Here is a 23,806-nt window from a genome sequence, read left to right on the forward strand (position 1 = left end):
AAGAGTGGTGATACATTCTCTACCCTGCTTCTAATATCTGAAAATAAGTTACTGTAATGCATTTGGGAATACATCTGCATACACAGACACAGGCAAATAAAATTTAGGGTCACAAAAGATTTTATATTGCTATTTTTTCATTTGCTTCACAACAAATATTATTTCTATGCTTTCTAGCATAATGATATGCCAAACAAGGAATGATTTAATCAGGTATTCAGAAATTCTTCAGTTTTATGTATGTGCATTCAGGGAATACAGATTAATTAAAAAGAAAATGCATTGTCACTAAAAAGAGAATTGATTTTATCATATGGATGGGAGTTAACTCCTGTAGTTATCTATTGAGATAGCATTTTTGACCCCTTAGGATTTATTTTGTGCTGTAATTTCAACTATTTGAAAGTCATATCCTTTCTATAAGTTACAGAATTATTTTTTTCTCCCATCAAAAATTGACTTTTTTATATGAGTTTCCCACTTCAGCACAAATTATTTACTGCTAGATGGCTTCATGAAGACTGCAGGAAATATGCTTACTTCTTTAGTATCCTAATCAAAAGCAGAGGGAAATCCACAGGGAATGTTTAGTTACATCAGAAAGGCAGAAATCTTGACTAACTTGATGTTTTCTTATGAAAGTATGTTTTCTTACATAATTTTCTTGACAGAGAGAGTTTCTATATTAGCTTTGATTTGACCTAAGTCAGATTTTCTAGAAGAAAGCAGTAAACACTTCATTGGAGGTGACAAAGCAAATGTATGCAGTACCTATATTCTCCCTGCACAAAGAAACCAGATAAAAAGGAAAGATTGTTTTTTTTATTCTCTCTTAAGGAACTCTATTGTGACCCTCCATTAGTGCTGTATTGTGTGCACAGAGATCTCTTTAGAAATGTGGTTTTGTTGACATAAATAATCATCCTTGTCTGTTACTAGATGATGTTTCACTGTGATTTTCATAAGGTCTCTTTCAAAATAGTGTGAAAAGAACTGTGAAGTGTTGGAGGCTAAAAAAAAATAATATGTTTCCTCCTTCTTTATAAGTTCTTCTAGCTGTGCTAATAATAAAATTAACAGAGACAGATGAATATGGGGAAATATACAGAGCTTACCATAGATGTATGAGTACATGCTGAGGTGTCATATATAGTGAACTCAGGACCACACTGGGCAGTGAGGTTTATATGTCTTGATGGACAAAGGAGGGGGGAAGGGGTCTGATATTTTGAAAAAATTACAGACAATGTAGCTGAGGAAGAACAGAGCATATACAGCAGAGCAATTCTTGCTAGGCAGCCCAGAAACCATGGGACACAGCCGGTGGAGGTCTAGCTAGCAGGCCCCTTACCTGGAGCCGTCCTGTCTAATGTTAAGGTGAATATGCTAAGATTCCCTTTCTGGAGTAGGACATTCCATTTGAATCTCTTAGGCAGAAACAGGGGAGGGTCAAAGTTTCTTTCAGTATCTCTTGTTTCTTAATAGCCAGCTTGGAATCAATATCCCAAAAGGGGCTGTTTGGGGACCAAAACTTTGGTCCACTTCAGAAGCATGTGCTATCTTAAATTGCCAAGTATGTTAATATTTGTTAGAAGTCTAAAGTGGGCATTGAAAATTATCTTTCTAAACTGCTTTCAGTGGAAACTATATATCTGGAAGGATCACAGAAATGATAAAGTGATGACTGCAAGTATCTTTTCCTGGCCTTCAACCCTAATGCTCTCTCCAAGTCAAATATCTATTAGCTCATTCAGCTAGTCTGGAGCACAGGATGTTAATTGAATGCTTGATGCCCACAAGAAAGAGAGGAACCCTGTCACAAGGAGGGAGATGCTGTCCATACAAGCTAAGAAATATGGCACAAAGATCCCAAAACAGCAAAGAACTTCCCCACAAGGTGCAGGCTTTGAGAGCAACAGATGCGCACAATTTGAGAAATTGGGGAGGGGGGGTTGGGTGCAGAACTCACATGGTAAATGAAAAAGGAATTAGGCCATGGAGGGCATTTTGATACTCTTTGAGGAAGAATAACATAGAGAAAATGAAAAAAAAAAGGAGACTGGGGAAGCAAATAAGAATTCTAATGATAAAGGTGGTCAAGTGTTAGTTGAATTGTGACTTGTGAATCTCTGTCTGCAAATCCTCAGTCAATTATTCATTTCTCATTAACCTGGGATAACTTTGGTTCTATTTGGATACTGCATAAAACTGAATCCTGCTTCAAGGTGGTTTCCAAGTTAGAAAAATGTATGGCCATGGGAGCCATGCCCTTCCTGACACATGGAAATGAGAGCTTCTCAACCTGTGAGCAGAGTCCTACTGGGTTGTGCACGTGCTGAAATATCTATCCCAGGACCCCTGGAGGAAGCTGGCTGCAGTCCCAGACAGTCCTAGCCCCAGACGAGCAAACCAGAAATGTGCTATCATAAATGAAATATAAAATAGGAGGCGAGATATTAAATGAAGGGACAATAAGGTGAACACCAAATTCTGTAGTCATCTAGGGAGCTGCAGCTATACTGCCAAGAGAAAACACTTTGTAATCCAGGAAAAGGCTGATAGGCTGAGTTGGGAGAAAAGAATTGGACAGGATTAACTTCACAAAGTACCTACTATGTGCTGCATCCTTACATACATTATGCATACACACCTCTAATAATTATTGAGCACTTGCTCTGGTCTAGATTTTAGGTCGTGGCACCAGTGCCCACGAGTTGCTGCAACTCTCCTTCCACTCTTGAGGTGACTCAGTGGAAGGGCAGCAACTCATGGGCACTGGTGCCAATTTGCAAATGCTCTAAATAAATGACATCTGAGCGCCAGTCACTGGCATTTCCAAACGTTTCTCATAATCAGAAATCTCCTGCTGTCACTTGGTCCACCAGGGTATTCCTTCCCTCTCCCAATCCCTATTAGAATGGGCATGGGGAGAGAGGTGACTCGCTCACCTGAAGCACTTCCCAAGGGCAGCCAGGTGCACCCAAGCACACCTTTCTGTGATGGTAAGAACCTGGGGAACAATATGCATACTGTTAATTTTTTGCTTTCCCAAAACCTGGCATTACCTAGAAGAAAGTAAGCCTTCTTATTCTATGGTTATACTCTGACTTAAAACTAAACTAAAATTAACTGCAGAGAGGCAGAATGATGGATATGTAAATCTCAGCTTTTGGACTTACAGTGTTGAAGTTGAACAGTGCCTCTGGCACATAATGATTGTATGATCATCGAAAATGTATGTAATTTAGGATGGGGATATTGATGATACTAATGCCCACCTACTAGATTCATATGAGGACAAGAAAGAACTGTAGGAAAAGCACTTATATTGAGTCTAGACCAGAGCAGATGCTCAATAATTATTAGAGGTGTGTATGCATAATGTATATCAGGAGCAGCACATAGTAGGTACTTTGTGAAGTTAATCCTGCCCAATTCTTTTACTCCCAACTCAGCCTATCAGCCTTTTCCCTTCATTACCATGTCTACTAGCATAGGACAGAAAATGATTCTCATGCTTTAAACCATTAGATCCTCATAGTTTAGGCAGATCTTCTTGGATAACTTATTGTATTGTAAGGAACTAAGAACATAAAAGGAATTACTGAGTTTTGTTGACTGCTGGTCTTTTATATTTTTTGTTTGTTTGTTTATTTTGTATTTGCTATTGTCTCAGTAGAAAACACAAAATTCTATTTTATAACAGTAGTAGATTCTATTTCCAGATAAGTTTTAGACTTCCCTTGAGAAAAGAGGCTATTAGTCTATAAGAATATAGAAAAAGACAATTTCTAGAAGCAGAAAGATGATTTAATTTTCATTTAGGTATCTTGTATGTCTAGACAAATCTCTCATTAAAGTTATCTTAGTTTTTAAATCTGTATTCAGAGAAGTTTTGTTATTTAGGTACTAGGCAGATTATGAACTTTCATTGTTTTAAATATATTTTATTGATTATGCTGTTACAGTTGTCCCATTTTCCCCCCTCACTCCTCTCCACCCTGCCCACACCCTCCCACCCACATTTCCCCCCTTTAGTTCATGTCCATGTGTCATAAGTTCTTTAGCTTCTACATTTCCCATACTATTCTTGCCCTCCCCCTGTCTATTTTCTACCTACCATCTATGCTACTTATTCTCTGTATCTTTCCCCCCCTCCTCTTCCCACTCCCCTGTTGCTGTCCCTCCACGTGATCTCTATTTCTGTGGTTCTGTTCCTGTTCTATTTGTTAGCTTAGTTTGCTTTTGTTTTAGGTGTGGTTGTTAATAACTGTGAGTTTGCTGTCTTTTTTCTGTTCATATTTTTTGTCTTCTTTTTCTTAGATAAGTCCCTTTAACATTTCATTTCATATAATAAGGGCTGGGTGATGATGAAGTCCTTAAACTTGACCTTATCTGAGAAGCACTTTATCTGCCCTTCCATTCTAAATGAAAGCTTTGCTGAATAGAGCAATCTTGGATGTAGGTCCTTGCCTTTCATGACTTGGAATACTTCTTTCCAGCCCTTCTTGCCTGGAAGGTCTCTTTTGAGAAATCAGCTGACAGTCTGATGGGAACTTCTTTGTAGGTGACTGTCCCCTTATCTCTTGCTGCTTCTAGAATTCTCTCCTTCATTTTAAACTTTTATTTTTAGTTGCAACATTAAAAATAGCAAAATCACAACTTTGACCAGATAGATTTATCTGTTCTTAGTTTATCATCATAAGGTGTTAGAGTTTGTCAAATGCATTTTCTGAATGTGGTTTTGTCCTTCATTGTATTAATCCTTTTAATTGTACTGATCAATTTTTACATATTGAACCAGCCTTGCATTCCTGAGATAAATCACAGTTCACCAAGGTATATAACCCTTTTTCTATATTTCTACATTTGCATTTGTTGAGATTTTTGTGTCCATAGTAATAAGAAATATTGGTCTGAACTCCTCCTGGGATGCCTTTGTCTGATTTTAGTATCAGGGTGATACTGGCCTCATAGATTATGTTGGGAAAGATCCCTTCCTCCCACTTGTGAAATTTGGGAGGACTCAGAAAGAATTGATAAAAATTATTTTTGTGAATGTGGTAAAATTCACAACTGAAAACTTCAGGGCCTTGACTTTGTGGAAAATCGTTATTACTAACTCAACTGCTTTATATGTTACAGGTTAATTCAGGTTTTCTGTTTCTCCTTGAGTCAGTTTTAATACCTGATGTCTTTCTGGAATTTTTTAAAATTTAATTCAAATTTCCTAATTTGTTAACACATACTACCATTTAATTCTTTTTTATTTCAGTGACTTCATTTCTAATGTCCTCTCTTTTTCTTTTATTCCTGACTTTGGTAATTTCAGTCTTTTTCTTTTTTTTTTTTAGTCTAGGTTTGTCAATTTTGTTCACCAATATTGGTTTTGATGATTTTCTCTATTTTTAAATTCTTTATTTCATTTACTTTATTCTCTATTCTTTATTATCTATTAGTCTGTATTTTTATTATTTACTTAATTCTGCTTGCTTTTTTTTTCTTCTTTCTCTTGTTTCTTAAGTTGAATGACTAGGTTATTATTTTGAGATCTTTCTACTTTTAAAAAACATATGGCCATTTAAACTATAAACATCCCTTTAAGCATTTCTCTAGCCACAACCCATAAGGTTTGATATGTTGCATTTTCATCGTTTCCACTCATATCAAAGTATTAAAACATTTTTTGAGATGCCACTTCACATCCATTAGGATGACTGTTTATATTAAGAAAGTCACATATTAACATATCCAGGTTCTCCTCAGGATGTGGAGAACCTGGAACCCTCATGCACTGCTAGTAGGAATGTAAAATGGTGTAGTCACTTTGAAAAAAGTTTGGCAGTTCCTTCAAAAGTTAAACATAGAATCCACTCCTAGGTATATATTCTAGAGTACTGGAAAGATAAGTTCACGTGAATTCTTGTACATAAATGTTCATGGCAGTACTGATCATAGTTGCCCAGTAGTGGAAATAACCTTAAAATCTGGAAAAATAAAATGTGGTATATCTCTACAATGAAATATTATTCAGCCATTAGAAGGAATATAGTATTGATTCATTTTACAACATGGATGGACCTGAAAAGCATGTTATGTGAAAGGAGCCAGCCATCAAAGGCCATATATTCTATTATTCCATTTATATGAACTATCAAGAATAAGCAAATACATAGGGGAAGAAAAGATGTCAGTAATTTCTCAGGGGTTGATTAGAAGAAAGAATAGGAGAAACTGCTAATATGTACATGATTTTTAATTTAAAATTAAAAAAATTTTATTATATTTTTCCATTACCATTTATCACCCCCATACCTTCTTCCACATCCACCCACCCCTTCCCACCGCAATCACCACACTGTTGTCTGTGTCCATGAGTTCTTTCTTTCTCTCTCTCTTTTTTTTTTTGAGGTTATAAAAGTATTTGGAATTTAGATAGTGACAATTATTTCACAATTTTATCAATATACTAAAATAACTGAGTTATATAATACAAACAAAATGCTTATCTTCATTTTGACTGTGCAGGAAAAAGGACATGGGAAGGCATATGCCAGTGTTCTAGTGGGTCAAGTCAGTAGGTGGTGCAGGACTTCAGCTCACACTCCATTGGTTAGAAGAATGTCACATGGTCACCTCTCACATAAAACAGTGCTAGCTAATGTCATTGGGTACATGAACAAAAAATGGAAAATGAGGTTTAGAAAATGTCTAGTCTGTTTCTGTCATAAGAATCATACTGATTAAAAATATATTGTGAATTTTCTCAATTACCCATTAAGAGTAATCACTGAATGGATATAGATAGTATATATTTTCTGACTTCATGGATTATACATAAAAGTGATTTTTTCTACCATTGTAATCCAAGCAGATAATTGTCAAAATATCTGCATTCTTATTCCAGTTCTTTGAATAAATAGTTAAGGCACTAGGTAATTTCTTGAATGTTTTGGTCAGGAATAAAAAGAAGAGTTTGTTTACTCTTCTTTTGTTTACAAATTATTGAGTGTGAAGGCATGAAGTTTGAGATCTTGTATTTATTAGTATTTCACACATTAGCTTGTGAACTCAAATCATTCTCTGCCTTAAGTAGTATCTAACTTTGTTTTTGCATGCTGTTGCAATAGAAATTAAAATAATAATTAGTTTTAAAATTAAACAACCTACATTTATAATTCCATTTCACTTTCAAAATGCTTTCACATATTTCATTCATTTTATTTCTTAATGACTCTGTTACTGTATTTCCTCATAATTTCTAATATTTTAGATACATTATTAAATTTTCAATTCATCCTCACATTAAAAAATGTAAGTCTTAAATGCTATGAATTTCCCTTCACAAAAAAACTTTAACTCTATCTGAAGATTATTATAGTTAGTGTTTTCATTATTTGTATTTTTAAAATTTTGTGCAGTATTGTTTTAAGGGGCTCTTTGGACCCAGAGATTATGCAGGAGAGCTCTGAATCTTCCAACCAGTTGTTATTTTTACTTTAAATTTTGTTACCTTTTCTAATTTTCCTGAAATAATATTATAGAGAGTAGTCTCAATTTGAAAGTATTTTATTTTTCAAAAATATTCAAAAATGTGGATTGAGCACGGGCTGTGAACCAAAGCATCGCAGGTTCGATTCCCAGTCAGGGCACATGCCTGGGTTGCAGGCCATGGCCCCCAGCAACTGCACATTGATGTTTCTCTCTCTCTCTCTCTCTTTCTCCCTCCCTTCCCTCTCTAAAGATAAATAAATAAAATATTTTTAAAAATATTCAAAAATGTCTTTGTAGAATGAAGTGGTGACTTACAATAAATGTGCTGTGAATGCCTGATGTCAAATGTTTATTCACCCTTTCCAACTACATTACTCTACATGCACAGAATTTAAATACTACCCGAATGCACCATCTGCTGGGTCAGCAGAGCATTCTGTGTGACTCTTTAGGAAACGCTTTGTCCTTCCTTCCTTCATTCAGATGCTCTTTAATTAAGTCCTTCCACAAATAAGCACAGGCTCTGAGCACCTGACCCAAGCCAGATCTCACCCTGCAATGAGCCCCCCTCTTTAACACAGAGTTGCAAATGGCAAGCCAATCATGGCCTCCCAATAGGACAGGAATTCCTTCCTTGTCATTGCTATTCAGATCCTCGCCTTGCAGATGAGGAGAGTGAGAAGTGAGAACTGAGAAGTGAGGCTCAGACAAGTGAGGTCACTTCTGAGAGTCACCCCTGTGAGGAAGGAGCAATGCTGTCCTGGGACAGGTGAGGTCACTTCTGAGGGTCAGCCAGCCCAGGAGAGAGCAGATCTTGACCTTCAAATGCCCAAAACATTGCCACATCTGGCATTTGCTTCCTTGCATGTCTATACTTAAGGACTCTTTCTCCTTTTCAGAAAAGCCTTCTTTGCATAATCTTTTGATTATTCGTCCATTATTTGTTGTCTTCATAGCAGACATTTTAACATAATGCGTGTCAGCTTCCCACATTAGATTGTGGGCTCACAAGGGCAATTATGTTCTCCTTTATCTCCCAGGTTCTGTCCCAGAGCCTGTTATGTAGCCGAGTCCAGGAAGTAATTTGTAAAATGAATGAACTGGGACCAGGATGTGTGATGTCTCACATAAGCCCTTGGCTAACTGCAATTCTGAGTTTTGTCAGTAGATGGCAGAGCTGACCAGTAAATTTTTTGGTGTACCACAGGAGCTGATCCTATGGGCACAGGGTGCCCTTATCCCTCACCATGGGACACCTCAGAAGCTCTGCAGAGAAACCTGAAATGACAGGATCCCCCTCCCCACCATTCCACCTCTCTTTATACAGGGGCGTCAACCAGGTGTTCCTAGGTCAGTCAAGCCTGATTACTCTGGGTCTCCTGTTTCTATTTCCCCCATCTGTCACAGGAAGCTCTCATTTCTTAGTTCTCATTTTTTTTTTTTTTTTGCTGGGAATGGAATTATTTTTCTCTTGAGCTAGAGGTTCTGTATACACACAATATTCCAGTTAGCCCTCCAACATATTTCTGGTTTTCAGGGCTTTCCTTATGCCTATTTAACAGCTGGAGGGTTGAATCTCATAAGGTGAGAGTCTAGGTCACAAAGCTCATGCCTGGGTGAAATGGAATCAGATGTGTGTATGTTTCCTGTCCTTATCCTTCTTATTACCTTGGGGGTTGGTAGCTGGGCACTGAGAGAGCATGGCAGAGGGACAGGTGACATCTAGCTCAGTCAGCTGTGGCTGGAACTAGCCTCCCTTTGGCCCTCCTGACAGATAGCACCTTCCTTAGCCCCCTCCCTATACCCTGTCCACTGCCCACCCACTCTCCTCCAGGGTATGTCCTTCCTGTCCAGGACAGTCTTCCCTGTATCCCCAACTCCCCAGTTTACAGAGGAGGTTTGGGATTGGTTAAGTTTCCCCTGGCCTAAGTCAGTGTATTAGTCAGCTTGGGCCGCCTGCACAAGATACCCCATACGGGATGGTTCAAGCACCAGATATTTATTGTCTTATAGTTCTGGATGCTGGGAGTTCAAGATCAAGGTGCCAGCAGGAATAATTTCTGATGAGACTTCTCTGCCTGGCTGTACACAACCCACTGCCTTCTCACTGTGTCTCCCAAGGCCTTTCCTCTGTGTGTGCATGAAGGAAGAGGTCTCTGGTGTCTCTTTCTCTTCCTGTAAGGACCCCACCTCTATCACATCAGGGCCCCATCTTTATGACTCATTTATTTACAGTTACCTCCTTCAAGGCTCTACCACTATATACAGTCACATTGGGAGTTAAGGCTTCAACATAGAAATTGGAAGGCGTGGGGTGGGGGTGCACAAAATTCAGTCCATAATACAGTGGATGTCTTAAAGCTGGAATAAACTGGGGGTGGGTCTGTTGTGCCTGGGCAGAGGGAACCCCAAAGGCAGTCTGCAAGCCCAGGCCTAGCCAGGCCCAGCCTCCTGTCCTTCTTGGCTCACACCTTCTCTCAGAGGCTTTGCTGAAGGAATCCCTGATTCTACATATGCCCACAGAGGGCATCCTCAGGGCATTTGCAGACTTGGCGTGTATGTGGACACGCCGGCACACCTACTGTGACAGTTATCAAAGGACACTTGGCTACAAATTTATTTTTCAATACAGGCCGTTAAACCACGAAATTCCTAGAAGCATTTCTTCTTTAAAGCAAATACTATAAGCTTTCACAATAGAGGGCGCTAGAGGGCTGCTGCAAGAGAAAAGGGCTCCGCAGTTTTGGGAGGCAGCTCTGTGGGTCAGCCTTCTGGGGAGGGCAGCATGGAGAGCTCTGCCCCAACCCCAGCCCAAAGGCTCCATCCCTTGGCGAGTGGGCAAGTGTGCCGCCTTGGTCTGGTCTGCCTACATCCCCCCCACAGCCCCCTGGACAGGAAAGCTCAGCCTGAAGGCTTTCTTCCCACACCTCTGCCTGTTCTTTCGGCTGATCTTCTCTCCCCGCCATGTCTGCAACCTTCTAGAAGCAGCAGCTCTTCCACAGGTAACATTACACTTCAGGCATGCCAAACCCACGCCCACTCACTGCTCTGCAGAGCGGCCACCAGCTCTGGCTTGCCTCCCTGCCTGTGTTCCAGAAAGTTCATTTTTCTGTCCAGTGACTGCTGAGCAGCTCTGCCTCGGCCAGCTAACACAGTTTTCTGCTACCTGCTGGGTTCAACCATGCCTTTTCCAATGAGGCCTGTGCCATAGAGAGTATTCTCATATCCTGTAGTTACCTTTATCAGAGCCTCACCGTTCTTTATACTAAACTTTCCCCATTTAGATCACTGTGAGTGTATCTCATGACTGGCTCTTGAGTCCTAAGCCTACCTGCAAAGTCACAGGTGTGCTCATATATTCGCAGGAAGGGAGGTGTGATTTAAGGAAAGGCATAGAAGCACATTCAGAGACCCACCTTTCCCCACCAGGCACGCACACAAGTATGTGCACACAAATCCAAATGTTCAGTGTGGGAATACATTAAAGTAGTGATGTGGTCAATCCGTTGTTGCAACAGCTCTCTGTATCTCTGGTCTTGGAGGGTAAAAGAAGAGATGCCTCAGGGAACTGGATGTTGTTGTGAGACATTCAAGATTTTCTCCTCTGAGGGGATCATCCTTATCCCCAGTGGGACCCAAGCTTGGCTGTTACATGCAGTTGGTCACAAGAATTGAAAGTGGAACGATGCTGAGAACAAGAGGGCTTCTGGCCAGCTCCACACATTCCTGAACCTCCTTTAAATCCCTTAACATTTAACTGGCACAAAAGAAAGGGATTTGGGGGCCTACCTGGTTAGAGCTTAAGCATTCACTGGGCCACCTTTGGGTAAGCATCCAATTCAGCACCTCTCAGTGGTGTCCTCCCCGTAGTCATGCTGAGCTGCCATCTCTGTTTCTTCCAGTCCTTGCTCTTCTGTATCCGTGTGATCGAGTCAAGCTGGTTTGGGGCATGCAAAGCAGGAGCACGATCTATCCCACTCAAGTTTTGCATGTCAGAGAGCCTGCTGTTTTGTTGGTAATATTCTAACTTCCTTCTTCTCATTCCTCAACTTCCTTCTTCTCATTCCTCAACTTCCATTTCTTCAGGTGCCCAGCACTGGAAGGCTATCACTTTGCCCTCCCAGCTCTCCCAGAGAGAGCCTTCAGCTCTGCCCACCCTGGCAGACAAGGTTACTAATTTGTTTATCCAATATGTGATCCTTTTCCATACCACCAAGCAATGGTGGGTGTTCCTGTCTCTATGTATCTGGAGACAGCAGCAGATCCCAGGTTAAGGTCTCTGCCCTACAAGACTGCCTGCCCCCTGTCCACTTCAGAAGCCAGTTGCAAATTCAGGACCTGCACTTCTGACAGATGAACTATAAATTAGAGATTTCTATGTCCCAATTTTTGGATTCAATTAATTTGCTAGGATGGTTCATAGAACCCAGAGAAACATTTACTTATGTGTACCAGCTTATTACAAAATAATGTAATTCAGGAAAGGCCAGATGGAATAAAGCCATTGGGCAATGCATGTGGGAGCGAGCAAGGAGCTTCTATGCCCTGCTCCAAGAGTGCCAGTCTCCCCAAATCGCCATGTGCTCACCACCCCAGGAGCTCTGTGAACTCGGAACCCTATCTTTTTGTTTCTTACTGGAGACTCCATTACATAGGCATGAATGATTAAATAATTGGCCATTGGTGATTGAACTCAATCACTAGCTCATCTCCCCACTCCCAGATTGGGGGGTGGAATGAGACTGAGAACTCCAACTCTGTAATCACAGCTGTTGCTTCTCTTGGCAACCAGTCCATCCTTAGATCACCTAGGAGCTCTTCAAAAGTCACCTCATTTACATAAAATAAAATACTTTCTATCTATCTTTGTCATTTAGGAAATTCCAAGGGTTTTAGGAGCTCTGAGGCAGGAACAGGACAAAGAACAAGTAATGGATTTATTATTATAAATCATGATATCACAGTTTGTTATTCAATGATTATGTTACACCATTCATTTCATTATGTCTACTTTATCATTTTCATACCATCTCTTGTCTATGTCATATGGCCAGTGTTTTCACTTATTTCTTTTTACATATTGATTATACTTATTTTTTTATATTTATTTTAGAAAAGGGGAAGAGAGGGAGAAAGAAAGGGAGAGAAACATTGATGTGAGAGAGATACATCGATCTGTTGCCTCTTGTACACACCCCAACCAGGGAATGAACCCGCAACCAAGGCATGTGCCCTGACCGGGAATGCAACTGGCGACTTTTTGCTTTGTGGGATGATGCCCAACCCACTGAGCCACACCAGCCAGGGCTTATTATGCTTATTTTAAGTTACTGGTCAGTCCCTTCTAATCATTCTGCATTGGTGGGTGTTTATTTCTGGCCCAGTGGCTCTGTAGTGATGGAGGTGCTCACTCAGCCCTCTCCTTGTCTCATTTGTGAGCTCCTCCTCTCTGGGAGTGCTGGGCTGTAACTGGCTGACTCTGCCTGGCCCTGCTCTGCACCCCTCCCAGTGAGACAAAATAGGGGCAAAAGATGAACCCTCACAAGAAGCATCCTTGCCCCAGAGACCCAGGAATGAAGGCGACTGGCACCATGAGCTACCACCCATCAGGAAACTGGTTGTTAGAGAAAAGCACCCCTTGAAGGAGGCACACTGTTGGTGGAAGTACAACCCTGGGCATGGGGGTGGGAGGAGGTGTTCTCAGAGGGAACGTCTGAGAAGGCCCTGAGTGGACATGTGTTCCTATCACTGTGGCTCCGCAGCAGGTGCTCGCTGTGCAACATAAACAAGGTCATTCTGTTGTGAGACGCAAATATCACTCCAAAATCTTATCTGGACTCAGGCAAATACATCACTCTGAGAACCACAGAAATCACAACGTGCCCCCCCTCCTGGCTAACAAGAGCATCTGTCGCTCCTTTACAACGTTCAGCTTTGCCTTGTTCCATTTCTCCTCTTTGATTAACTGTATTCAGACAACTCAGTTACAGAATTATTTCGGCTTCTTAACAGGATCCTATGCAGCACAGATATCTGTTTCTTAAAACTCCCTCCCAAATCACCTAACACACAGTCAAATCTCCTGCAAATCCTCCTGACACACTGCTCCTGAGAGATCATATGGTTCACCACTATATGCAATATCCCTGTATATAATAAGTGTGGCATTTAAATAAGCTAAAAGGAAGCAAATCAACTCTATTTGATGTTAGGCACGTTTGTGGTGGTTTTTGCCTGGAGGACCCTGGCATTTCCCATTTACTGTCATTGTCTCACGGTATCTCTGTGGGAAAGAGAAGGGGGTACAAAATCTTATTTTATAGGTGTAAAAACTGAGGCCTGGTCAACATATGTGGTTTGTTTAAATTCACAGTTATGAGCCCAAACCAAGCCCTCTGATTCTAAATCTGCCTTTCAAAAGGGCCATCCAGAAACACTGCTTCCCAAGAAGACTCCTGCACAGTCATCCTGGGGGCAGTGCAGGCCCCGACAGGGTGGGCTGTGTGCCCTGCACTCTGAGTGTGGGTCAGGAAGGGCGTACCACAGCACAACCAAGGCAGTGGAACCCTGCCTCACAGATGAGCAAACTGAACTGAAGGAGATGGGACTTGGCCAAGGTCACAGAGCTGGGCAGTGGCAGCAGTGGGACTCCGTCCCCGGAAAGAGGAAAGGGGGTACAGAGGGGCAGCCAGTTTTTCCCAAGGAAAGATAGGAAGTGTCTCTGAAGGCTCTTGAGGTGAAGTGGATGCCAGAGTGGAGGGGATTCTGGGAAGGATGGGAGGGGCTTTATAAGTTCCAGAACAAATGTATGCAGTGGCCTGATCTCTGAGGTAGAGGCAGAGTGGGTGGGTGATCAGGAGCTGATGCAAGTGAGAGGGATATCTCCTGATGGGAAAGGCCTGCAGGAGACTCCGGAGAACAGAAGGGGCTCGGAGCTGGGGAGCACCCAGAACACTGGCTCGCCTCTTCCCAGCCCAGTTCCAGGAAATGTCAGGTCTGCAGGGCGGCTTCCTGACCTCTGGACTCAGTGTTCAATAGAAACAAACACTGTTGCCAAAGCCAGGCCTGGCAATGTGATCTGCATCCAGTGACCTTATTTCACCGCCTGCCACTTTGGAAGAGGAGCCATAGGAAGGTCAGGCTGCTAAAGGGCAGGGAAGAGAGGTGAACGAGTTGTCCACAGATGTTCTAGGCACTGGATCCCCTGGTCTCTGTCAATGGCTTTCGGAATGTGGTTCTACTCTCCTGGACATTTTTCAGGTACAGGGATGGGGCAGCAGGAAGTAAGGAAACCAGGCCCTCCACAACCCAAGGACAGTTCATTGGAAGGGATTTAGAAAGGACTCTCATCCATCCACATTCCTTCTATTGTTTGGAGGGCTCTATGCCACACCCACCATGTGGCTCTGCAACTTCTGTATGACACTTCCATGATGGGCTCCCTCACCACCCCAGGCTGACACGACATTTTATGACAACTCTACTAGAAATGTTATTTAGAATTAACTTTATTGTGCTTCATAAAATTCTTGTTCCATTCCATCTGGATCGTGTCTTTTGACTACCGTCACATGGTTCAAGCCCTTTACCCACAAGACACTCATTATCCCTGCTGCAATCAGCCTTTATTTCCTATCTCAGTTAAATGGTATCTAAATATTCAAGTCAGAAACTTGTGAGTGCACAAAAATTCCTTCTTTTGTTTACTATTTTATACCCAACCAATTCCCAAGTTCCCTCAAATGGACCTTATACATGTTCTCCAATGTACCCACCTCCTTGACCTGCTACCATCACCCTAATTCTGGCCACCACCACCTACTGCCTTAGTGACAGTATGTAGCTCTCTGCAGGTCTGATTTTTTCATACCTGTTCCCCTCCAATCCTTCTCCACACTATGGTCAGAACAAGCTGTGAAAATTCAAATCTGACCATCTCTCCCCTGTTGAAATTCCTCCAATGATCCTTTAAATGAAACCCAAAGCCTTATAAAAGTTATAATCCTATTGTCAATCTGCTCATGCCTCATCTCTGACCACCTGGATCTCACACTGTACACCCAGTTGGGCTGGAGAGTATTATCACTGGGACCTGGCCTCCTTTGTCTTGCTTTTAAGCCAGTGCACAGACTATGCACACAGTGATACTTGGACAAAGTTCTGAAAGAAGAAAGAATAGTCTTTGGAACCTCTGCAACTTCCTTGAGAGTCCTTTTGGAAAATTAAAACAAAAAATTCATTTCACACATACATGGGAAAAATAGTAAAGAAAGTTCTCATGTATCCGTCATCCATTATCCACCAGTGATAGAATCTGAGATACCACAGAACAAGTATCAAAACCAGGAACTTGACCCTGGAACAATATGACAATAAGATATAGATCTTATTCAGGTTTAACCATTATTGACCTGCATTCCTTTTATTTTTCTTGGTGTGTAGTTCTATGAAATTTTTTCTGCAATCGTGGGCTTGTGTAATGATCACAGTTAAGATACAGAACTATTCCACACCCCAGTGACACTCGCCCACACTGCACGGTTAGGGTCACCGCCTCCCCGTAGCCCTGATTCCTACCATCTACCTGTTCTCTATGGTAATTTTGTCATTCCAAGAATGCTATATAAAAAAGCATACAATTTGTAAATTTTTTAGGCTATATTTGTTTTACTCAACCTAATGCCTTTGAGATTCATTCAAGCTATTTTATAACTCAATAGTCTTTTTTTGCTTTCTGTGAGTTTTCTACAAATTATATACCCATTCACTTGTTGAAAGATAATTGGGTTATTATTGGCTCTTAAAAATGAAGCTTCCAAAATGTGGTATTTAAGTATAATGGAATATTATTCAGTCTTAAAAAGGAAGAAAATTCTTATATATGCTGCAACATGGATGAACTCCATGTTACACATGGAGTTTAAGTAAGAAGTAAGTCAGGCACAAAAAGACAAATATGTGATTCCACTACCATAAGGTACCCAGAGTAGTCAATTTCATAGAGACAAAAAGTAGAACAGAAGTAACCAGGGACTGAAGGGTGAGGGAGGGATTGGATATCAGTGTTCAATGAGTACAGAGTTTCAGTTAGGGATGATGAAAGTTCTGGAGATAATTGGTAGTAAAGGCTGCACAACAATGTAAATGTACTTAATGCTGCTGAATTTTATACCTAATACTGGTCAAAATGGTAAATATTATGTATATTTTGCCACAATAAAAAATGGACAGCAATTTGAAGGATGATTTGTGCTGTATTAAAGCATATGACTGCTGAGCACTGTGCCAACAAGAGTTGTTTATTAATCTGAGGTCGAAGGCCAGGCTGGCCTATTTAAGTTCACAAGGCTGATTGGGCTCTGACATTTCGGAGTCCAGCCTCCTTCCCCACCTTGAGGCATCTGCTAGAGCCTCTGGCTGGAGGGACAGCTTCACAGTCTTCACATCCCTGTAAGTTCTTGCTGGTGAATGCTTCTAGGGTCCTGGATTTGTCTAGGAACCTGTCTTGCCCTTGGAGGCCTAGAGGTAGCTTTCTGAAAGGTGGCAGTGGGGAGATGGCTGACAGAAGCTCTGCCAGGGTGTCTCTTGCTCTGCTCACACTAGGGCACCTGTGACTTTCCTGTGTTTACCTGACTGTTTGCAAAGGAGACCACCTCCATTTTCAAAGATAGCCATAAAGAATTAGAAAGATAGCCACAAAACTGGGCTACTGAGATTTCCTGAGAAATGACAGTTTAAAAGAGAACTTTGAAGGACACATGAAATGCTAAGATTGAGGAATGGGAAAGGAAGTTAAGAAAGGTGGTAATCACCAGTATTTTTCCTTTCTATAAAGTATTTTTATTGATTATGCTATTACAGTTTTCTCAATTGTTCTCCCTTTATCCCCCCTCTGCCCTGAACCCCCAACCCTCCAGCATTCACCACCCCCTTAGTTCATGTCCATGGGTTGTACATACAAGTTCTTTGAGTTCTCTGTTTCCTATACCATTTTTATTTTTCCCCGTCTATTTTATGTCTACTAATTATGTTTCTTCTTCCTTGTACATTTTCCTCCCTATTCCTCCCTTCCCAATCCTACTGAAATCCCTCCATGTGATATCCATTTCCCTGATTCTGTTCCTGTTCTAGTTATTTGCCTAATTTTTGTTTTCATTTGTTTTCATTGTCTTTTCTTTTAGGTTCATTTGTTGATAGTTGTGAGTTTGTTGTCATTTTATTGTTCATATTTTTTATCTTCTTTTTCTTAGATAAATCCTTTTAACAGTTCATATAGTAAGGGCTTGGTGATGATGAACTCCTTTAACTTGACCTTATCTGGGAAGCACTTTATCTGCCCTTTATTCTAAATGAAAACTTTGCTGGATAGAGTAATCTTGGATGTAGGTCCTTGCCTTTCATGACTTAGAATACTTCTTTCCAGCCCCTTCTTGCCTATAAGATTTCTTTTGAGAAATAAGCTGATAGCCTTATGGGAACTCCTTTGTAGTTAACTGTCTCCTTTTCTCTTGCTGCTTTTAAGATTCTCTCCTTATCTTTAATCTTGGGTAACTTAATAATGATGTGCCTTGGTGTGTTCCTCTTTGGGTCCAACTTCTTTGGGACTCTCTGGGCTTCCTGGACTTCCTGGACTTCCTGGAAGTCTATTTCCTTCACCAGATTGGGAAAGTTTTCCTTCATTATTTTTTCAAATAAGTTTTCAATTTCTTGCTGTCGCTCTTCTCCTTCTGGCACGCCTATAATTTGGATATTGCAACATTTCAGGTTGTTTCAGAGTTTGTAAGTTTCTCTTTACTTTTTTGGATTCTTGTTCTTCATTCTGTCCCAGTTGGATGTTTATTTTTTCCTTTTTGTTCCAAATCATTGCTCTGAGTCCTGGTTTCCTTCCTGTCACTGTTCCCTGAATATTTTGCTTTATTTCATTTTGGGTATCTTTCATTTGTTTTTTCATTTTTCAACTAAGCTCAATCAGTTCTGTGAGCATATTGATTACCAGGGCTTTAAATTCTCCATCAGATAGGTTGGCAATCTCCTCATCGCTTAGCTCTTTTTCAGAAGTTTTGCTCTGTTCTTTCATTTGGGCCATATTTCTTTGTCTTGGCACACCAGTCTAGTTGTTCTGTTTTTTTTTTCTTTAATACCTTGGCTGTTGGAGTCCTATGCAGTTTGATTTTCTGGCACTTCTGGTTGTTTATTGATTTTAGATTGGTTGTTATCTTTCTTTTGGTTGTTTGAGGAAGTGAAGTGTTTCTTCCTATGACTCCATCTTAGCCAGAACCCCAACTTAATCACCAGTATTTCTGACTCACAGAACATAAGAAATTTCTGCCAGGAACTGGAAAGGAAACTGGCACCTTGCCAGGGACAAGGTAGTGAAAAATTTCTAGAGAAAGCACAACTCTTGGTAAGTCTCTCTTGCTGTGGGAAATAAAACTTCCAGAGGAAGCAAACCCAAGTTGATTCCGGGCTGGGTTAGTGACTAGTTGTGAATCTTTTGCTCTTGGATCACCAGCCCACAGCTTACTGCCTTCCATTGAGTCAGTGCTGGTTAACTGGCCCTGAAGGACAAACTCCTGCCTAGATGTGAGGATGGGATGCAGGTGGGCCCAAAGGGGAGAGGTGGGGAATGAGGGAGCTCCTACAGATTCCTGGGTCTCCATTCACTTCCACCCGCTAAGCCAACAGGCATGAGTGTGCCCATGATGTAGGCCCATTTCCTTTCATAAATGACATGGGAAGCATGTTCACAGCCTTCTAATGGTAATGCCAGGAACCTGAGGCACTTGTGATCTCTTCCCTAGAGACCCCACTGCATATCGTGCCTAACTGTGTTAAAGTACTAATTGCACTATAGCAAAAAGAAGATTTAATTTCCAAAATCCCCAGTCTGGAGGCAGGAATGGGTGGCTCATCCATCTCTACATTGCCTCTGCACAATGCAGGTTGGAGGACAGGAAATGTTTTGTAAACGCATGTTGATTAACTGAGCAAAATGAGATCATCTTCCTTGACTTTTCACATACCAAGGTGAGGACCATGTCTCTGTTTCCATCGCTCTCTCTTCTTCTCCTGAGTGTGGTGACAGCATCTTGCTCAGAAACAGAACCCCTTGAGAGCCCTCAGAAGACCTGCCCTGTGTATACCTGTGGTTATCCAGGCAGCAACGGCTTCCCAGGCAAAGATGGGCGTGACGGTGCCAAGGGAGAAAAAGGAGAACCAGGTACAGCTGGGGCTGTTTTATCTCTGCGACTCTTGACCTTCCAGACAAACTGCCTAGAGATGAAAGAGCACTGTCCTATTTATATAGGTTGCATTTCCCTCAACTACACATTATAATTCCAAACAGATACACCTCTGACTCCCTGGCACCCCAGTCTTCCACACAGGAGTGGGCAACAGGTGGTTGTCCCAGCTGCTCATGGAGCTGGCCTGTGACAGGCCATCCCGAGGGGTGTGGGAGGATTTTCCTCTCTGGGCCAGTGGAAGTAGTGATTAAGAAAGTTGGGCCTGGATTAATGTCTCTTTTGTCCTAGGAAGGGATTAAACATCAAACTCTTGGAGAAATAAAGCAAAAACACAGATACTAATGGACAGTTCTTTCATCTTCCAATAGGCCAAGGGCTCAGAGGTGTGCAAGGTCCTCCTGGAAAATTGGGGCCTCCAGGAAACCCAGGGCCCCCTGGGTTACCAGGAAGAGTGGGCCAAAAAGGAGACCCTGGGAAATGTCCAGGTAAGAAGCTAACCTCAACTATTACTTTGAGGGCATCCAATGTCCTGTGACTTTTAGTTCCAGGTGGGAGCTGCCCTTACTCCTGCTGCTTCACAGAAAGATACCCAATTCTGCTTCCCGACCCAGCGCCCTCAGCCCTGTCTAGGGGATTCCTACCAGTTCCTAAGTATAGACTTGCAGACACTCTAGGCCCACTTCCTCACCAGGTACCCTTCGAAAGAGCTGGCCCCTCATTTTCCTTTAGCTGACACAATGTGAGGCTGTGGTCCAAAAGGGAAAAAACAGACCACATATGTGCTGGGTGTATTATGTCTGTTTTCACAACAGCAGTATATGCATGGTATGTCAGTTATCCTTCACTTCAGGAGGAGAAAAAAAACAAAGCCATTTATTTAAATCACAATTCTGTGAATCTGCCAAGTGATTTCCCTGCTAATCTCAGCTGGACCCACTCTTGTGTCTGTGGTCAGCTGGTGACCAATGGTCTCACTTACATTTGTTATTTACTTGTTGGCTGGAGTGATGAGGGTAATTGATCCACAGGTCTCTCATCCTCCAACAGGCTAGACCAGCTTGTTCACACAGAATTCATTACAAGATTCCCAATGTACATGATTGCTTCTGTCACATTCTATTGGTAAAACAAGTCACAAGACCAGCCCAGATGTGGGGAGTGGGGAAATAGACTCCCTTTCTTAACTGGAGAAGCTGCCCCATGTTGAGGCCATGTTTGCCATCTATTACACATGACCGGTCTCATGCCCTTCCCCTTGAATAATGTGCAGCTCACAAATATCTTGGATTACTGATTAATAGGACAAACTGGGAAAAACAAATAAACAAAAACCAACAACAAAAACAAAACCTCCCTAAAGACAAAACCTAGCAATCTTTTTAGTCAAGATTCACCAGCACATAATAATTCCCCAAGAGGTTTCTTTTTTATTCATGATAGAGCTGTTTACCTGAAAAACAATTAGTGAGTCCCTGGGGTATGGAGTGCTATCATGGCTAGGTCAGTGGGGAGCACACGTGTGTTCGTGTGTGTGTGTGTGTGTGAAGTTCCTTTAAGTACATTCAACAGATGATGAGTGATGTTTTGGGCTGGATGGAAATAGAGATACTTTTCCTTCTTTTCTTCTCAATACTTTTTACTTCCCTCCAAAGAACAAATATCAATGTATAAGAATTTTTTTTTAATTTTGAAAAAGGCATCCTACCTGCTTGTAGTTGTGAAATCCCTCACCAATGTTCTTTCACTGCTTTAATTTTCCAGCTTGTGAGTGTGACGTGGCTGCTTCAGAAAGAGAAGCCCTGCGCTCGGAATTGAACCATATCAAAAAGTGTAAGCCCTCTCTCTTACATTTCAGGCAGCTTGCAGTTTAGGAAGGTGCAAGGTAAATATTTATTAAAAACATATAATTTTCTAGTACCTGAATAGATGTTTCTCATATTCTGATCTCATAAATTTGTTCCAACCTTTCAGTAGAAATAGAAGTTAAGAGAAATCAACTAACTTGCTGAAATGCCCAGAGCCAGAAAGTGGCAGAGGCAGTTGATACGTCGAAGTTAGTCTGACTCCAGAGCCCATGATCCTGTACTGCTGACACTCAGTACGTGCACGTGTCCCTGTGAACGGGACCTGTGCTTCTTCCCCTTTGTTGTGCTGGTGCTGAGACCGGACAGTGGGGCCTCTCCCCTTCCTTCTGTGCCCTCTTGTCCTCAGGAAAATATTCTCTGACATTTTTCTTTATTCTCAAGTTAATATTGGGGTAAAATTCAGAATTACCAATTACATATGTTTTAGAACTCTTATCCAAAAAAACAAAGGCCTTTGTTCCAGTCTGTCCTCAGGTTAGGTTTTCCAGATTTCACATGTAAAAGAACAGGACACCTCATTAAATTTGAATTTCAGGTAAAGAACAACTAACTTTTTTTTTTTTTAGTGTAAGTATGTCCCCAAAATTGCCTGGGAGATACTCATAATAAAACATTTCATTGTTTACCTGAAATTTAAGTTTAACTGGACATGCTGTATTTCATGTGGCAGTGCTTCTCTAGAAGCCTTTAGTCAGAAAAATGCCTTGGACTGGGCTTACAGACAAGCCTGTATCACCCACATTTTTCCCCCTTTAGTGCTGAAATTCCTTCTGGGCAAACAAGTTGGAAAGAAGTTCTTCTTCACCAGTGGTGCAAAGATGGCCTTTGAAGAAGCGAAGGCTCTGTGTGCCCAGTTCCAGGGCTCGGTGGCCACCCCCAGGAATGCTGAAGAGAACAAGGCCATCCTGGACGTCGCCAAAGAAGAAGCCTTCCTGGGGGTCACAGATGTAGAGACCGAAGGTCATTTTGTGGATCTGACAGGACAGAGCATTATCTACCAAAACTGGCATGATGGTGAGCCCAACAACAGTGGCACTGGGGAAGACTGTGTGATGATTCTGAAGCAAGAAGGCAAGTGGAATGACATCGCCTGCTCAGTCTCCCTTTTGGCAGTTTGTGAGGCCTCTGTCTAAGGAAGCATGTCCCTCAGGCCCTCCTGTCCTCAACCTCATCTTGGGTCCACATTTGCTTTAAAAATAAATCTATGCCAATTTTGCCATACCCAGCCTTGATTTGCTCCTTTGTGAGGAATCAGAGAAAATGAGAAGAATGGGCTGAAGGGTGGGATGTGGAGGTGAGCAGTGAGAAGAAAGTGGCAGAGGTGCAGAGGGAGTTTCTCATTCAGACCCAGTTGCTAATAATAGTCACTAACAACAACAACAAAATCATAACAGTGGTGGTAAGTAGTAGCTGCAATAGAAGTACTGATAACATATATTTTTTAAAGATTTTATTTATTTATTTTTAGAAAGAGGAGAAAAACATCAATGTGTGGTTGTCTCTCACGTGGCCCCCACTGGGGACCTGGCCTGCAACCCAGGCATGTGCCCTGACTGGGAATCGAACTCGTGACACTGTGGTCCGCAACCAGCACTCAATCCACTGAGCTACACTAGCCAAGGCTGATAACATATTTTTAATGTTTCTTAGGACTCAGACCCTATATTATGCATCTTATATTAATAATCTATATTATTCATATAATCTATGTAATATTAGTATAATTTATATAATATGATTTTTAATTAGACCAAACACTTTTGTTCAGTGGTTGTAGCTTGCTGAAGTATTGCATGAAAATAAAATGGATTTATTTTTCCACTTACCATAAACCCCAGTGTCGTGTTGAGCCCTCCTTTCTCTCTGGGTAGAGAGCTCCGCCAATTACATGTCCCAGCCTAATTCCACAGCTTGCGGCTGGTCTCAGGTATGAAGAGGATCTATCTTGTTGCTTTCTTTCTGAAATATATCTTATTTTCTTTTAAATGAGCTACTAATCTATGTAAAGAATGTAAATCTTAAGTGAACTAATAGACAAATTCTTCTAAGTACCTTCTAGGTCAAGATGCAGAACATTGCTAGCATCCAAGAAGCCCTTTCATAACTCTCCTGATTGATATTCACAAGGTAAATCTATTCTGACCTCTACTACAATACATTAATTTTGTTGACTTACAAACTTCACATAGATGGAATCATACA

General features: G+C 41.4%; 1 protein-coding gene across 2 annotated transcripts; it reads left to right on the top strand.

The window, feature by feature from the left end:
• The first annotated feature begins 16,840 nt into the window (after window positions 1-16,840).
• MBL2 (mannose binding lectin 2) lies at window positions 16,841-22,825 on the top strand. Of its 2 annotated transcripts, XM_045854346.1 has the most exons (6): window positions 16,841-16,944; window positions 18,806-18,898; window positions 19,522-19,714; window positions 20,108-20,224; window positions 21,501-21,569; window positions 22,361-22,825. In XM_045854346.1, the coding sequence occupies exons 3-6, from the start codon at window positions 19,531-19,533 to the stop codon at window positions 22,735-22,737; spliced, it is 747 nt and encodes a 248-aa protein (XP_045710302.1). In that variant the 5' UTR covers window positions 16,841-16,944; window positions 18,806-18,898; window positions 19,522-19,530; the 3' UTR covers window positions 22,738-22,825. The 2 variants fall into 2 exon arrangements, with proteins under 2 accessions (XP_045710302.1, XP_045710303.1); XM_045854347.1 differs by lacking the exon at window positions 18,806-18,898.
• The last annotated feature ends 981 nt before the right edge of the window (window positions 22,826-23,806 follow it).

This window comes from Phyllostomus hastatus, unplaced genomic scaffold, assembly GCF_019186645.2.
Source record: "Phyllostomus hastatus isolate PE091 unplaced genomic scaffold, TTU_PhHast_1.1 phas_scaffold_1066, whole genome shotgun sequence".
NCBI classification, from domain to species: domain Eukaryota; kingdom Metazoa; phylum Chordata; class Mammalia; order Chiroptera; family Phyllostomidae; genus Phyllostomus; species Phyllostomus hastatus.

Bases quoted from the DNA above. Each gene is read 5' to 3' on its own strand.
- MBL2 (XM_045854346.1), top strand. From the start codon at position 19,531: ATGTCTCTGTTTCCATCGCTCTCTCTTCTTCTCCTGAGTGTGGTGACA. The intron at 19,715-20,107 runs GTACAGCTGGGG...ATCTTCCAATAG, and splicing joins GGGAGAAAAAGGAGAACCAG to GCCAAGGGCTCAGAGGTGTG. The intron at 20,225-21,500 runs GTAAGAAGCTAA...TTAATTTTCCAG, and splicing joins AGACCCTGGGAAATGTCCAG to CTTGTGAGTGTGACGTGGCT.